Raw genomic sequence first — 15,357 nt, 5'->3', positions numbered from 1 at the left:
TTGGCACTTCAGCTGCTTGGGTGAGCATCCTGAAAGAAAGTCCGCTCTCCTGTACAGTCAAAGACCGCGTTAACAGTAGAAGATCAATCTTTATTTAGAAGGACAGAAATCATCTCTGCCAACTTTTCCATTACTAGTAGTTCTCCCAGCTGTTTCAGCTAGAGGATTAATGTCTCATTCCCTAGGAGTTCATTGAAATGGCCTTCTGTGCTCAGGTGAGCTCTCATGTAAGCCATTTTTTTTAAAAAGCAGCAGTAGAACAGAGAGATTGAGGCGCTCTGAGCTCAGGTACTCATGGGAATAAGCAGAGAAGCAGAACGCTCCTGTGTTTTTCAGAAGGTCTGCCCCTGGGAAGAGACTGATCACACCATGCTCAGAGGGGATTCAAGAATGAGCCACCCCACCCCTCTCTTGCAGTGCTACAGCTGGTGCTGCTGCTGCTCCCGCTGAGGATGCCTGTGCCTGTATTCCTGCTCTGTTTCAGGGTGCAAAAGTTAGGAGTAAGCAAAGGGAAGGCCACCGGGTATCTAACCCTGCACTGCCAGAGCTAGAAGTGGAGGAAAAATTCCTTTTCCCTTGGACAAATGAGCAGATCTGCTTCCACCCGTTCAACAAGTTCAGCTTAGGAATGAGCATCGTGAAACCGCTGTTGGATGTGAGGTAGGAAAGCTGACAATTCCTCCGGAGTCTGCTTGTAGCTCCCTGTTCTGAACTGCTGCTGCAGCGGAACCTGCTAGAGCCTTGCTCTGGTGTTGTGCGCTGCCAGGAAGTTGCTGATGATCCCGGACACCACCTCAGGCTCGTTCATGTGCACAAAATGACTCCCGGGCACCTCTACTAGCTGGATGTGCTGGAGGGAGAAGACACAAGCAGATAAAGAGGAGGAAAGCGTTCCCTCAGGCAAGCTACGCTTGCTTTGTGGCACCCACCAGGGGAGGAAGCTAGAGGAAATGGTGTCTCAAAGAAGGGTTGGATTTTATGTTGCCGTATGCCAGCCACAGACAAAGCATCACATAAGGAGATTACAATCCAGCAGACTGGAGGCAGGACAGGGACTGGAGGAATTGGGATGGGCTGGCTCCAGAGGGCAGTGCTGACCAGGACTTTGGCAGCAGGGGAAAATTTGGCTTTCCCCCTTTGTGAGGACTGGGCTGTTTAGGACAAATCCCCCAGTGCAGGTGTCCACTAGGGTAAGCTACTTCCTAGCTGCTCCCGGTTTGGTGCCCCGCAGAGATGCGAGGATGAAGGCTGCTCTCACCTCTTTGAGGGTACGCTCAAATGCCTCCCGTAGGGCTATCACAAAGTGGTTTTTGCTCTCCAGCTTGTGCGGTACCAAGAGTCCATCTTGTGCTCTGAAAAGTAAGAGCGAGGCTCAGTACAGCACTCGGTGTGCCTCTCATTGTGGCTGTCCTGGGCAGAAGCAGTGTCCCCAGGACACTGGGGTGACAGCCCCAGCTGCTCTTTATCGGCTGCTTGTAAACAGCACGGTTACCTGTTCGTACGTGGCAGTCAGAGGAGCAAGGCACAGCTTGGCTGAGCAGCTATTATCTGCCAAACTATTCATTTAAGACCTTAGGCCACTGCCTAGTATCAGAGCGGAGACTGGTTAAATATTACCCTCTTGGGGCTGGCTCCTTAACTTGTCCATCATGCCCTGCCCCACCCTATCTTCTGCTCTTTTTTCCTTCCAGCCAGCTTGTGCAGCTCTCTGTCCCTTTCCCCCTTCCATGCTGCTGCTTTAAACACTAATCACAGGTTGTGCCCTGCTTGGAGGAGGAGGTTCCAGGGCAGTCCTCGTGGAGAAGCCAGCGTTAGACCTCCTGGAGAATTAAGCTTGTGCTGCCGGTAACAGGACAAGGCGATGTCTGAGGCTCCGAGAGATGTGCTCTGAGTGGCCCAGAGCACCTGGCCTCACTATGACGTTGTATTGCTCTGCTCTGGGCACACGGGAAAATTCTTAAGTGCACAGGACTCCGCTCTTATGATTCGATCAGCCTAGCGAAGCCAAACCTGCACCTCATTTTTCAACTCCCAGCACCTCCACTTATAGCCGCTGCACAGCACAGGCCAAGGTAACCACAGGGGATGGCCGGGTGTGGGAAGGGAACGTGAAGCCCAGGGGAGTGGGGGGCCCCTTCTAGCTGCCACCCCCTCTGCCCAGGGCTGTGGGCCAGCAGCGAGGGCTGGCTGTGCTTGTGCTTCACTCACAAAACGATGAGCACACGATCCTGGATCTTCTGCAAGAGCTTCACGCACTGCTCCATGGTGAGGGATTCTCGACTCTGCTGCAGGTGCAAAGACAGGGAGAGCAACAAAGGTCAGGGGCAGCAGCTGAGGACGCAGCACGTCCCCAAACCCCGTGGCAGCAGCAGCTCTGAAGGCAGGAGAGGCTGAGGCCCCACGGCTGCTGCGCAGAGACCGGATAAGCTGCCAGGCTGCACACAAGAGTGGCTGGCTCTGCAACTGCTCCTTCTGTCCAGCTGCGTTTCAGGGCTGCCAACAACGCTGCCTGCTGGGTTGCAGCACATATGGGAATGATCTCACAGCAGAGAAAAAGCTTTAAAAATCCTTTTACTAAAAAGGAGATAGTACAATGCTCTGGCTTTCACAGCCTGGCAGTAGCACAGGTAGAGGAGGCCCTACTTGCTCGATAGTGGCACAAAGCTATCAAAGTATCAAATATAAGGGACTTTGTTCCACTCCCTCCCCCCTTCTCATAAGGGTGACCCGACAAAGAAGCTAACCTAAAGCATCCATCCATCTGCTGCCTTAAGAGTTTTAACAGCAGGAAAATGTGGCCGGGAGGCCCTGGGGCTCAGGAACTGCTAAAAAATTCAGTAACATTTTCCAGTGACTCTGTAAGCTGAGTCAGTTAATGATCAAGTGTAGGCTCTTTTAACAGCAGCATTTAAAAGAGGTGTGGGAATTAGGGAAGCAGTAAGTAAACGGTTGGGTGGAGGCAGAGCTGGGGCTCAGCGAGTGGGCCTCCGCTACCTCTGTGTTCTGTAAGCTCAGGCCTTAGAAGCAGCAGGGGGCAAGTCAGAACTGCACCGCTTACCGTACGGACTCTCATGTCTCTGTTATACACCAGCCCTGGAATGAAAACAAGGGAAGGTTTCCATGAGTCAGAAGAGAGGGAGTTGCTCTGCCCCCTCTGCCCCTCACCTCTGGGTCTGCCCAAGACTTTCTGAGACAAGAGGAGCAGGATTACTTCTGGGCTCTCCTTTTTAGATGTCTTTTTCTTTACCCATTCTAACCTCAGTTGCTGGGAAAGGAGAGCTCTGCCTCCAGACCTAATCGATCCCAGTCAGGCTGCGTACACTTGTAGCTAGGGCACCCCGTACCCTGCGGAAGACAACGGCTGTTGGCACTGCTCCCTTCCTACACCCAGCGTTGGGCCGGCGCTGTGATGAGCCCTGTCTCCAAGCAGCCCCTTACCAGCGGGTGTCTCAGTTGCTCCTCGCTGCAGCAGGATCGCCCCACCCTCAGCTGTCAGATGTCTGTTTGCTTCTAACAGCCTGGAGGAGACATGGCAGAGAGATTGTGCTGCCGAAAAAGGGAGGAAGCGAAGCGAAAATGGCATGACAAGGTGACAGCGAGCTCTCGGGCTGCTTCAGAGAAGAGCAGGAAGCTGGCTGCAGAAGCCAAGAGACTTGCTGAGATTCCAGAGGAGGACTCGAACGGGCAGAACAGGGACAGTTTCACCTCATTGTTCAAGCAACCATAGCTGTCCAAGATGAGGGCAGGCAGCAAATGAAGAGACAGATGAGAACCCACCTCTGCAATGCTGCTTCAGGGCTACGTGCTTTGGGAGCTTGCTGCCTTGCCTCTAAGCTCAGTAATCTGTCGATAACCATCCGTTTTGATTTCAGCCACGCCTCAGTGTCCTAAAACAAAGCCATGTAGAGCACAGGAGTAACCTCCCTCTTCTGAGTCATTTTACCCCTAATCAAGAGGGTAGAAAGGGGTATTTCACCCTTCAACATCTCTCAGAATTCCTACCAGTTACGGACATCGTATATCATGCACACTTCTGGGGGAAAGAGAACAGTAATACATAACAGGCAAGGTAGAAGCTGAAAACCTATACAGCAGTGCTTAAAGTTGTTAACTTTTCACCTGTACAATCTCTTCTACTCTCTCCCACTTTGCTTTTGAGCTGAGGACAAGTGTCCAAAAGAACAAGGAAAATCTGATATCTTTTGTCTCTCTGACCCTGTGCCTCTGTCCCCCCCTTCTGCCTACCACCCCCCAGCACCTGGGAGTGATGCTGGCAGTTTGGGAATGCAGCTTTATGCCCTGCCAGGAACAGAAAAAGAAATCTGCCAGTCTTGCACCCAGGTCACCCAACAAGCTGTTGGCAAAAAGACAACCTTGGCAAGCAGCTGCTTGGCCAGACATTCCAGTTCCTTTTGCACACGAGCACGGTACAGACAAGTGAATTTCAATGCTACGGGGCTACAGGATGCTCAGCACTACCAAGTGTTCTTCAAGGGCCACCCTAAGCAGGGACCACGCTTCATGCAACAACAAGCACGTCTGTGCCTGCCAAAAGGACTGGTCACATCAGTGCTTTCCTTGAACAATGATGGAAAAAAACACATCTCTTTTTATTTAACAAAAGGGAGGGGAACAACACATGAAATCTAACCTCTGGAGCTAGCAGAAAGCCCAGATTTTCCAGCAGGATCAGCTTGTCCACCATCTCAGGATAAAGGAAACAGAACTGAGGAAAGATGAAACATTATGAGACAAAGCAAAAAGCTGCGCACTGAGTGCTGTCTTCATCCTATTACACTGGAGAGGAGTCAGAGAACGGCCTCTCCTCCCCCGAGATCCAAGTCTCACACAGTCTGTCCCTTTATTCCTCTCCCATTTGTTGTTCCAGCTGCAAAAGTCACAAACCCCATGAAGAAAGAATGTTTTACTTACCATTCCTGCCACAGCCCCACCTGCAAAGGAAAGAATGGTGCTCAGTTATAAGCAGGACACCCCCTGGTAACAGGAGCTCCTCTTCCCCACAGCAGGAGCTGCCTTAGAGGCCCAAACGCACCTTGTGCCAAGGGACAAAGCCCAAGCTACAGAGCAAAGCTCTCCCGGCAGGGAGAACACAAGCAGAGAACGGGATGACTGGAGGCCAGCTGGAGTCCCCGGCCTGCCCCATCCCCATCTCCCTCTCAGGCAGCAAAGGTGAAGGAAGAGTTACCAGTTAAAACACTACTGCCAGCAGGTACAGAGCAGCCCTGGGGAACAAAACCCACATCAAGGCAAAACCCAGTTATGTCCCCAGGACACAGAGTCCTGGTTCCCCTCTGCAAGCCCTGTAACCCACCAAGACCCTGCCTGGAGCCCACAAGGCCACAAAGCCCAGGGACAGCAGGAAGGCCCGCTGTGAATGCTGCTGCCTTAGACCAACCCTCTTTGCCCATCCCTGTTCCCTCCTGGGAGTTCAGGAAGTGCCCACAGGGAGAGCCACGCTGTTTGTACTACAGTGTCTTGAAAACAGAGGCATTCTAAACAAGGGTGCAGATTTTTGAATCACTCAAGCAAGAACCTGGTACTTGACACAATATAATAAATATTCCAACCCAGCTCCTAGCAGCATGCCTTGTAAATTAATTATATACTCATATTTCCGTGAATCTCACAGCTTACAAGGACAAGAGCCACTTACCCATACTGTGACCCATCAGGGTGAACCGTCTCCACTGCAATGCTAAGTGGCAACAGACAAAAACAGACAGTGCTGCATTAGAAACCCGACCAGCGGCATCTTGCTGCTTCTCGACCACCACAGGCCCCTTCTCCCAGGAGGGCTTCTGCAAAGCTTAATTTGCTTCCCAACCCAGAAATGAGGTGGCTAAGTCGGCCGGTTTTAAAGAAAAAAGAACATCCACCACCTCATTTCCTTGGTAGTTAAGTCACACAGCTCTCGAGCACTCTCTGCATGGCAAACTACAGCACGTTCCCACTCTCTGCCAGACACGAGAGTGGCAATAAGCAAAGGAGCCTGACTGGGCAGCACCTGCTGGAACGGGGAGACCTTGACAAAGCACCCTGCTGCAGGGCGCTCAGCAGGAGCCGTGAGGACGCTGAGCCAGGTCTGCTGCCTCGGTGAAAGGAGGATTATTCCAACTGAAAGCTCTTTACGCCGTTTAACGAATCGGGCTCTTCAGACCATTTTTAGGGCACTCTGAGAGGCTCATGGGAAAATACCACTTCATCAATGCCGCCATCTGAAACATACCTCACTGAAAGATGTGTTTTACCCTCTGGCACGCCAAAGAACTTCTTCTCCAGGCTCTTTGTATGCTGAATGAGGGATGCAAAACTGCACATGCCATAGGCTCTCCCAGTATCAGCACACAGATATGCAGTTAGACCAGGAGTTATTAGGAGTCTGAGACACCCTGGCTTTCACATTTCTTTGTATGGCACTAAAGCAAGCACCAAACTGCCAATGGGGAGAACCAGAAGAGTCTCCAGTTTACACCTGACACTGGTTAGTGGTCACTGGCTGCTTACAAAAAGTCAGTCTGGCAGAACCATTTAGCTGCATATTCAGTCACTGCTGCTTTTCAGTACAGAAGCATTTCCTATCCTCAGCAAACAGCGATAAAGGGGGATGTTTATTCAGTCTGCATTACCAGAGCACCAGCTAACATCAGAACGGGGAGAAGCAGTAAATGCTGCCTACTTCTTCCAAAGAGCAGGAATGATAGAGCACCCCCTGCACAAACATCCCTCAAGGGTTCCTTCAACTACCCACCTGCTGCTACCCGGCGCACATCGCTCACATAATCCAGAAAATGGTAGGGGGAGCCTGCAGGTCGGTGGGATGACAAACCATGGCCAGAAAAATCCATTGCCACGTAATGGTGATCTGAAAGGGAGAAAGCATCAGGCAGGTGGCCTTGCAACACAGCAAGAGCCATCCCAGTGAGCCAGACCCACCTTTGGGGAGCAGAGGTATGAGCCTGTCAAAGGTGTTGGCATTGTCCAGCCAGCCATGCAAGCACAGCACAGGGTGTCCCTCCGGGGGTCCCCAGGCCTTGGCTGCCAAATGGCCCCAGGGCACGGGAAACTTCACCTCTGAGAACATGCCCAAAATAAAGCGCTCTCAAGCAATGTCCCCTGTGAGCCACGTGCTTGAAACAGGTCCCAGGGAGCTTGTTAATGGCCCAGAGCTCTGAAAAGAGTAATACAGGTCTTTAGTAACTCGCCAGTCTTCTGCGGTCTTAATTAGCAGCTTGCTGATTTATAGCTCCCCATTTAACAACCCAAGCTGCCATTCCTGCTTGCCTGCTTGGGGACGCCCCCTCCCAGCACGTACCAGCAATGCTCCTAGGAAGAAACAAGCTTTCCCTGCGCAGGAGGAGAAAAACTCCTCTTGCGTCTCCGCAGCAGCTGCGACCTGACCAGAAGGCACAAGCGATCTGGCAAGAGGGAAGCAAGCAGAATTTCCCCAGCTAGCTGCAAGGAGTCAGGCACCTGTCTTGGACCAAGCAGGCAATTTTGGGAATGAGGATACTGTCTTCAGTATTAGATTATTGCCACCTTCTCACAGCTACCTACTGCCCTGGCAGTCACCGAGCTACACCTCACCTTTTCCTCAGCCCCAGGCTTTCCAGTGATCCCCCCAGTACTGCCCAGCCTCCGGGGTTCTTCCAGGGGTGTCCTGAATATCCTCCCATTACCCCCAAGCCCATCTGGTCCCTGGAGCCCCTCATGGGCGGCCTGACACCCCCCAAACCCAGCCCCACTTCTCTCACGCTGTGTCCCTTTCCCAGTCACTCGTTTTGGTTTGTGCCCCCTTACACAGCCCTCTGACACCCCGCTGCAATCACCCTACAGCAAGTCCCTCCTGATGGAGGAGGACAGAGGGAGCAAACTGGAAAAGGGTACCGCTCTCAGGGCCCTGAGGGCACCTGGAGGCCACCACGGCCCTGACCAGATGCTCCTGGAGCCTCCCCCCCCCACCGCCCAGGCGCCCACTTCAGCTGCAGCAGCGCCGCCCTCAGCCCAGCGCCCTCGCCCCGCCCGCTGACGGCCGGGTCCGACCCCGTTTGCCCTCGCCGGGCCTGATCCCGGCAGCTACGGACGGACAGACCGACAGACAGGCGGACAGACCTTGGACCTGCCTCCTCCTACCCGCCACCCCCGGGCGCTGCGGGGCTCCCCCCCGACACCCGCAGCCCGGGCACGGCCGGACCCCAGCGGGGCCGGGGGCTCCCGGTCCCGGCCCCAGCCAAGGGCTCCCCGGGCACCGGCCCCCCCGGAGCGCCGCGGGGGGAGGCACGGCCCCGGCTGCCCTCCTACCCCTCTGTCTGCTCGGGACGGCGGAGCGAGGCCGCGGCAGGAGGACGGAGCCCGGCGGCTGGAGGCGGCGGGGCGGACCCCGGCTGCCCCGCACCGCCCCGCGGCCCGGCTGCCCCCGCCTCCTTCCCCTGCCCCGCCGCCGGCCCGGGGCGGCCGCAGCCATTTTGGGCCCGCCTCGTTGCTGTCCCGCAGCCATGGGCAGAGGGGGTGGCAGCTAGAAGGGGGCCTCTGGCCGTGAGCAAGGACACGTCCTGGCAGATGGGTGACCCTTCCCAACACCACGCCCATGGGCTTTCCTCATGGCCGGGCTCTCCCAATAGCAGCAACCCAGCCTGCCCAGTTCCGCAGCCCTCCAATCTCTCACCTACACAAGCAAGTAAAGCCATTGCAGCCTCCATCTCCTCTATCTTGCCCTGGAGCCTGACCCAGCTCCTGCAAGCTCTGGCCTTCAGTGCCCACGGCAGAGAGGAGCTGGTGGGGAAGCAGCCGGTGTTTTACGTGGAGCCCCACAAGCCGTCATCTGTCTGTGTGGTGTGGCGTGGGTGCTGTTTGTCCTCCTCTGCCTTTTTGCCATGTCCTTGGAGGGTGAGATGTGCAGGGCTGTGGTTACCTTGGCCCACATTGTGCAGGGGAAATGAGAGGAGGTGCTGGGAGTTGAGAAATGAGGTGCAGGTTTGGCTTCCCTAGGCTGTCAAAGCTCAGAAGGGGAACCCCACTTACTATGTAAGATCTCTCTTTAAATGTGTTCACTGAGGTACGTGCTATCAAGTTCATAGCCTGTTTTCTGTAACGAGAATAACAAAGGGTCTGAAGCTGTGATCCGCCTACTGGATCTGTAAGGAGTCTCAGTCATGGAGGTACTGTTGCATCCTTGACTGCCTTCACAAGGCACGTTACTGCTAGTGGAAACTGCCTGTACTGCAGCCTTACAGTGTGAGATGTTTTAAATGTTGCCCAGGAGTATCATAGGGACATCAAACAAGCTCTGTGCTTGACACCAATGCTGGACTGACATCACTTTCTGACGGAGAAACTCTTCTGAACTCTAACATTTGTTGTAATCACATTGCTTCAGGGACAAGAGTCACTTACTGATGCTGTGACCCATCTTCATGAGCTGACTACTGCAGGGCTAAGTTGCAGCACATCACAGACAGCACTGCATGAGCAGCTCTACTCTTCTACAAAAGCAGACCCCTCCCAGCCCGAGAGATTTCCACACAGTTATATTTATTATTTGTCCAGAAATGGGTTGGCTACATAGACCAGGCTTCAAGAAAAAGTTCACAATGAAGTCAATACCTGAGTACCCTTGTGAATGCTGCTTGCTGGTGCCCAGCATTCCCTCTAGCAGAGTCTATCAGGCCTAACACAGACCACAACCATTCACCTTCAGTCAAGGACTCGAGCAGCCAGAAGAGGAAAAGTCAGACTGCGCTTTGAGCAGTGGGACACCTTGCTGGTACAACTGGAGAGAACAGAACAGATGTCTGTTCTTAGGGACTCATTTTGATATTGGTAATTGAAATCTCTGTGCTCAGTTCAGCACATCAGTCTCCTAAATTGCACAATACATTTTTAGAACAGCCTGTGAAGCTTGAAAGAAACCAACATGGAAGCTTACAGCCCTGTTTCTCCTGCCTATCTCAAACACATCCTGGCAAAGTAGGCTCTGTACCACGGCAGAAAGGTAAAAAGCTTGGGGACCCATCACACAGAAGAAATGAAAGTGCTGTGCAGCTCACAACCTCCCCTCCAGGTGAACCATTAGAAGGGAAATCAATGTGAATTCCTTTAGGTTTGGAAAGTCTAATGCTTTGCTTTTTCTTAGGCCTTCTGCATCAATGAGAAGCCGGCAAGCAGACCACGAGTGCTGGGGAACCACGCAAAGGGAGAGAGGCCACAGTACCATCTACAGCTTCTTTCCTACATGTGTCAGAGGTGGGTGTCTGATTACGAAAGGTGAAAAGCAAGAAATAACTTGGCAGAACAGATACGTACTCAATCATTGCTACTGCCGTTATGGAGGGCAGGGCCTTCCCTTGATTTGCTAGGATTTGAACATAAGAAGCCACCCAAAAGCAGTGTAACTCAGGCAGTGGTTGCAAGGGGCTGCTCACAGGCAGTGGCTGGTAGGCTTGCAGTTCTTCTGTCTGTGACAGCTCCTGAGGAATGGGACCCTGTGTCAGGATCAGGAGTGATGTGGACCCCTCACACAAATCTCTGCAGTTGGTGGGACTGGCCATGGGCCAGGAAAATCTATTGCTGCGCAACTGCAATCTGAAAAGTAGAGAGCATCAGGCATGCAGACCTGAAGCACAACACACAGCCCATACTTGTGTGCCAGAGTCATCTCTGGGGGACACTGGAACAAGCCCATCAAAGGTGTTGGTGTTGGCCAGCCAGCCATACAAGCACAGCACAGCGTACCCCTCTGGAGTCCCCAGGTCTCAGCTGCCACATGTCCCCAGGGCATGGGGAACTTCACCTCTGAGAACTTTTGCGCCTGTAGGTGACATCCTTTGAGAGCTACATGCTGAGAGCTGGTTCCAGGGAGCTCGTTAACAGCCTAGAGCTCTTGACAGAGATTGTAGGTAGGTAGTAGTTATCAAATTTGCTTATCAGACAGCCCTGACCTCCGTTTAACACAAGTTTTCAGGCACAAGCCATGCTTGGGGGATCCTGCTCTAATTGCTTGCCCTGCAGGTATGTGCATCACCACTCACAGGTCTTGGACCCTCTCCCCCATCATTCTGCAGCCAGAAGTCATCCTGCATCAAGCAGCCAGAAGAATCTGGGCTTTTTTGCTTTGAGTCACAGAGATGACCTCTGGGTGTTGGGTGGGAAGTATGACCCCTTCAGTGAATTCTGACTCCCATGTCTTGCATCTCAAATCACTTTTTGGTAGGAGGCTCCATCAACAGGAACCTCAGGGGAAAGGGAAAATTCCTTACAGAAATCACCAGCAATAGATGATGTGGGACAGAGGGGTATTCCCAGGGACGAGCAACATGTTTCTGGTAGGATGGTCCCACCTCAAATTCCCAAATGGCTACTCTTGCTTCCCCCTTCCCAGCCATTCTAGCTGTGTTTCCACTTGCCTGAGTGAGTTGTTTTCACCTCTCATTCCCTCCCCACCGTTCCTGTCTCCACTGTAGGTAGGCACAAAACACCTGGCACACCAGTCAGATCTGTGATTCAGAAACAGATTTGCCCATGGGAGCAGCACAGAGAGAACACTTTCCCCAAACAAAGACAGCTGTTCCAGAGAGGACCTTCTTTCAGAGCTGGAGCTCCAAGTGAAGAAGGTTTTACAATGCACTGGGATGCAGCCTTGGACCCTTCCTCAGCAGTGTTGCTGTTACCCTATAAGTCAAAGGCAGATTGTTGAGATCTTTTCCAGGTCCCTCATATCCACTCTTCTCCGCTCTAGCAATGCTGTTTAGCCATTTTGAAAGAGCAGCCCAGTATCCTGCAAGACTGCATATCTTCCCTCTGACACCACCTGGCAAACCATTTCCCACGAGGAAAGGACTATTGAGGATGCATGGCAAAATCTGGGTGGCTCACAGAAATCATTCTGCAACATCTACTTCTAAGAAGTGCTGCAGGCTACTGCAGTGGATTTGCTGCTGGTGTGGGAGCAAATTAGACTTCACTTGGCAAGGTGCTGAGGTGTTTGCTGGGCTAGTGGTAAGAGGCTGGTTTTGCATAAAAGACTGGGAGTTAGTTTGAGATGTCCCATGCACTTAGCAAAGGATAATTTAACCTCTGCGTCCTTGCAGAGGAGGAGGAGACTTGCAAGTGTAAATCATGGGACATGCAAAGCTGTTACGCTCTGCTGACTTGGAACAGCATTGATCAGTTTGTGCTAGCTGCAGATCTGGTGAGGAAACTTTAAGTACAGCAGATTGATTGCTACCAAGGGACAAATTCCCCATAGCTATTCGGATTCAAGCCTTAAAGTGCTGGCATATTGATCTATTTATGGTCATTTATTAGTTATAGCCCTGTACCCCAAACTCTCTCACACAGTTACATGAGTAAAAAAGCATGCTATTGCTATCTTAACTCATTTTTTTTTCCAGTGGATAGCACAACCAGTATATAAAGCCCCACACTGGTGGGGCAGCCCACAGTGGGGCTGGGGGAAGCACAGAGGCACTCTATGTCAACAGGGAAGCCCCTGCTCCTCAGAACATGGATCCCTAATGGGCCATCTGCCCTTTGTCATGCACACTCTTTGGTATCCTCCTTGGCAGAGGAACATCCCCATCCCTGGAGGTGTTCAAGGCCAGGCTGGATGGGGCTTTGGCCAACCTGGTCAGGTGGGAGGTGTCCCTGCCCACGGCAGGGGCATTGGAATTAGATGATCTTTAAGGTCCCTTCCAACCCAAGCCATTCTATGACTGTGAAATAGCTGCTAACATATTAAGCTCAGAAAAGGCTGTGATGGTTTAGGTTGTTTTCTCTCGCCTGGCTCGAGGCACACACAAGCCCGTTGCACTCCTTGTCCCAGAGCTCTCCAGCCCTGCAGAAGGTAAGAGAGACAAATATATGCTGGCTCTTTACCCACCACAGGCTGGAGCCAATGTGATAGTTTAAATGGAAATCTTTGGCAGCTTAAGTTAATAAGCCAAGCTACGAGTGGTTGAAAAAGTGGTGAGCATCTGCTCCAGGGATTAACCTGCAGCAGAATTTGGATAGCGACGATGCTGGAGTGTTAAATCATCCCCACGTGAATCACCGCTATTCAGCTGGCAGCAGCCTCAGGCACACACCATGCATCAGCTGCAAGTGGTGCACATTTGTATTACTTTATTTGCAACTAATGAAATAGCTAGAAACATTTATTGCATATAAATTATATATGAGCACCCATCATACAAATAAACTCTTTCCTGTCTCAGCTTTCCACTTCCTCCTTAATCAGAAAGTCCTTTATATTTAGGATTCAGATGCAGGAGTCTCTGCTGGTTCCCATCCCTTGGGCCTGTTTTGGTTAACTAGTGAGGAGAGCTGCTCTCCAGGTCTCTACAAAACCCGTACTTGCTGATAGATTAAGCACCTATTTTGATGTATTTAATTGAGGGAGAAGAGGAGGAGTTTCTATCCAGCTCTTGTCTACGCTTACCCCTCCTTCACTTTGAAGATCTGGCAGATTCCCCATAAGCTGAGAAGAAATAATAGCAAAAAAATGAAGTAATCTGACACTTGTAATTACAGGCCTACCAGATCCTTACTGACCTCAGACAAAATAAGGACATGGTGCATACAAGAATCATTAAAAGCAAGAGGAGAGTTGTAGTTAATACCAAGTCTTGTGTTGATGGAAAAAATCCATAAAACTGAGCTGGTACCTTATGGAGATATAGGTTTAGGATGTGGATTTAGCTAATAAACACAAAGGCTATTGTCGTAAAAGGGCTCCAGCAAGGAATTTGACATGGTCTTAACTTTGCGTTTTGATTAAACAAACAAACAAAAAATACAGTGATACCAAATTAATAAATTTTGTCACAATTGGATAGAAAGTTCGCTAGCTAAAGTGTCCAAATGTTGAAGTAGGTAGAAGAGTATAATGTGTGTTTTTGAAACAGCCCACTGGTAAGTTACTTGACATGGGCCCCACTCGTGGGCTGGCAGCTCTGTTCGTGGGAGAAGGGACTCAGGTGAAGGCTTTACTCATGGTGTAGGAGCTACTGAATGGGAGCTTGCACTGCTGCAGTTGCAAAGGCTAATTTGATCCTCAGATGTGCGAGCAGGGAATGTGGAGCAGGTGGAATGAGATTATATTGCCGAAGATTGTATTGCATCTGCTAATTCTATGGTTGTGACTGTTGGCGTGAAAGAATTTGCCATTTTAACATCTACAATTCAGGGAGGAAGTTAAGAAATTGGAGAAGCTGCCTACAGGTTGGAAGACATCTTGTGGGGGAGGAGAGCTTAAGACTGATATGATCAAGCCTAAATATAACTATGTGGGAATTGAATTTTTGCTCTTCTGAGAGCTGCTGGGGCCAACAATAGCTCAAGAAAAAAGTCTAGAGACAGGGTATACATTTTATAATGGTGAAAGTAGTTAAATACTTGAACAGTTTATTTAGGATGGTGTCAGCTTCCCTACCACTGGCAATTTTTGAATCAAGATGGGATGTTTTACAAAACAACCATAATGACACAGTCCTTTGCTATGTAATTATCAAGAAAGCAGACCAGTCTGGAACTTAGTCTAGTGCAACAGACACCACTGTCAGATGGTACCAGCCTGTGGTGTTTTTGCTACAAACACTCCTAAAATTATAGCTCATAGCTATACTCTTTCTTGTCTTCTACATTATTTTTCTTCATTTAGAAGCTCAGCTTATTCATTTGAGGAAACTCCTACTTCTAGGTCCAGCAATCACTTCGGACCTTTCCTCAGTGTGTCTGTATCTTGGATTGCCCTTTCAGGATGGCTGCTTGTGGCTGTTTTTGTTTAGCTTTGGGTGACAGAGCACTGGCACAGGTTTCCCAGAGAGGTTGCGGACTCTGCCTCCCTGGAGATCTTCAAAAGCCACTTGGACGTGATCCTGGGCAGCCTGCGCTAGCAGGCCATGCTTTAGCAGGGGGATCAGCCCAGTTGGCCTCCAGAGGTCCTTAACCATTCTGATTCTGTGAAAACCCTGAAGGAGGTGGGCATAGGTCAGGGCTTGGTGCCTGTCTCCTCTGAGTGGGGCTCAGCATCACCTCCTGTCTCAGTGTGGGGGAAGAAGTCTGGGGAAGCAGGGACAGGGGTAAGGCCACACGTTCCAGGAGAAGAAATGAGGTCAGAGGGCTCCAGGCTTGGCTGACCATTTTTTGACAGCACTCCTAGGCACCTAAGAACATGGCCTGAAAACACGGGATATTGGGGAGAAGCGATAGGCCTCACAGGCACAATGAAATAAGTCCTTACTGAGCTTCTCCCTCCGTGTCTGGTAGGTGGCAACGTTAGGAGGAGATAGCTGAGGTGGTTGTAGATTCATGGGTCCACAGAGCCCCAGGGAGCTCACACCT

General features: G+C 51.3%; 1 protein-coding gene across 1 annotated transcript; it reads right to left on the bottom strand.

Moving 5' to 3' along the window:
* Positions 1-69: 69 nt before the first annotated feature.
* SERHL2 (serine hydrolase like 2) lies at positions 70-8,462 on the bottom strand. Its single transcript, XM_080599697.1, has 12 exons — positions 8,320-8,462; positions 6,955-7,189; positions 6,770-6,883; positions 5,675-5,716; positions 4,933-4,952; positions 4,652-4,726; positions 3,778-3,887; positions 3,439-3,518; positions 3,059-3,093; positions 2,209-2,285; positions 1,259-1,352; positions 70-850 (listed from the first exon to the last, which is right to left on the bottom strand). Exons 2-12 carry the CDS (start codon positions 7,100-7,102, stop codon positions 734-736), a joined length of 912 nt encoding a protein of 303 aa, XP_080455823.1. The 5' UTR covers positions 7,103-7,189; positions 8,320-8,462; the 3' UTR covers positions 70-733.
* Between the last annotated feature and the right edge of the window lie 6,895 nt (positions 8,463-15,357).

This window comes from Anser brachyrhynchus (assembly GCF_964034855.1).
Source record: "Anser brachyrhynchus genome assembly, chromosome: 1".
NCBI classification, from domain to species: Eukaryota; Metazoa; Chordata; class Aves; order Anseriformes; family Anatidae; genus Anser; species Anser brachyrhynchus.
Note: the sequence above shows the minus strand (reverse complement) of the source record. Positions and strands in the feature narration are given on the sequence as shown.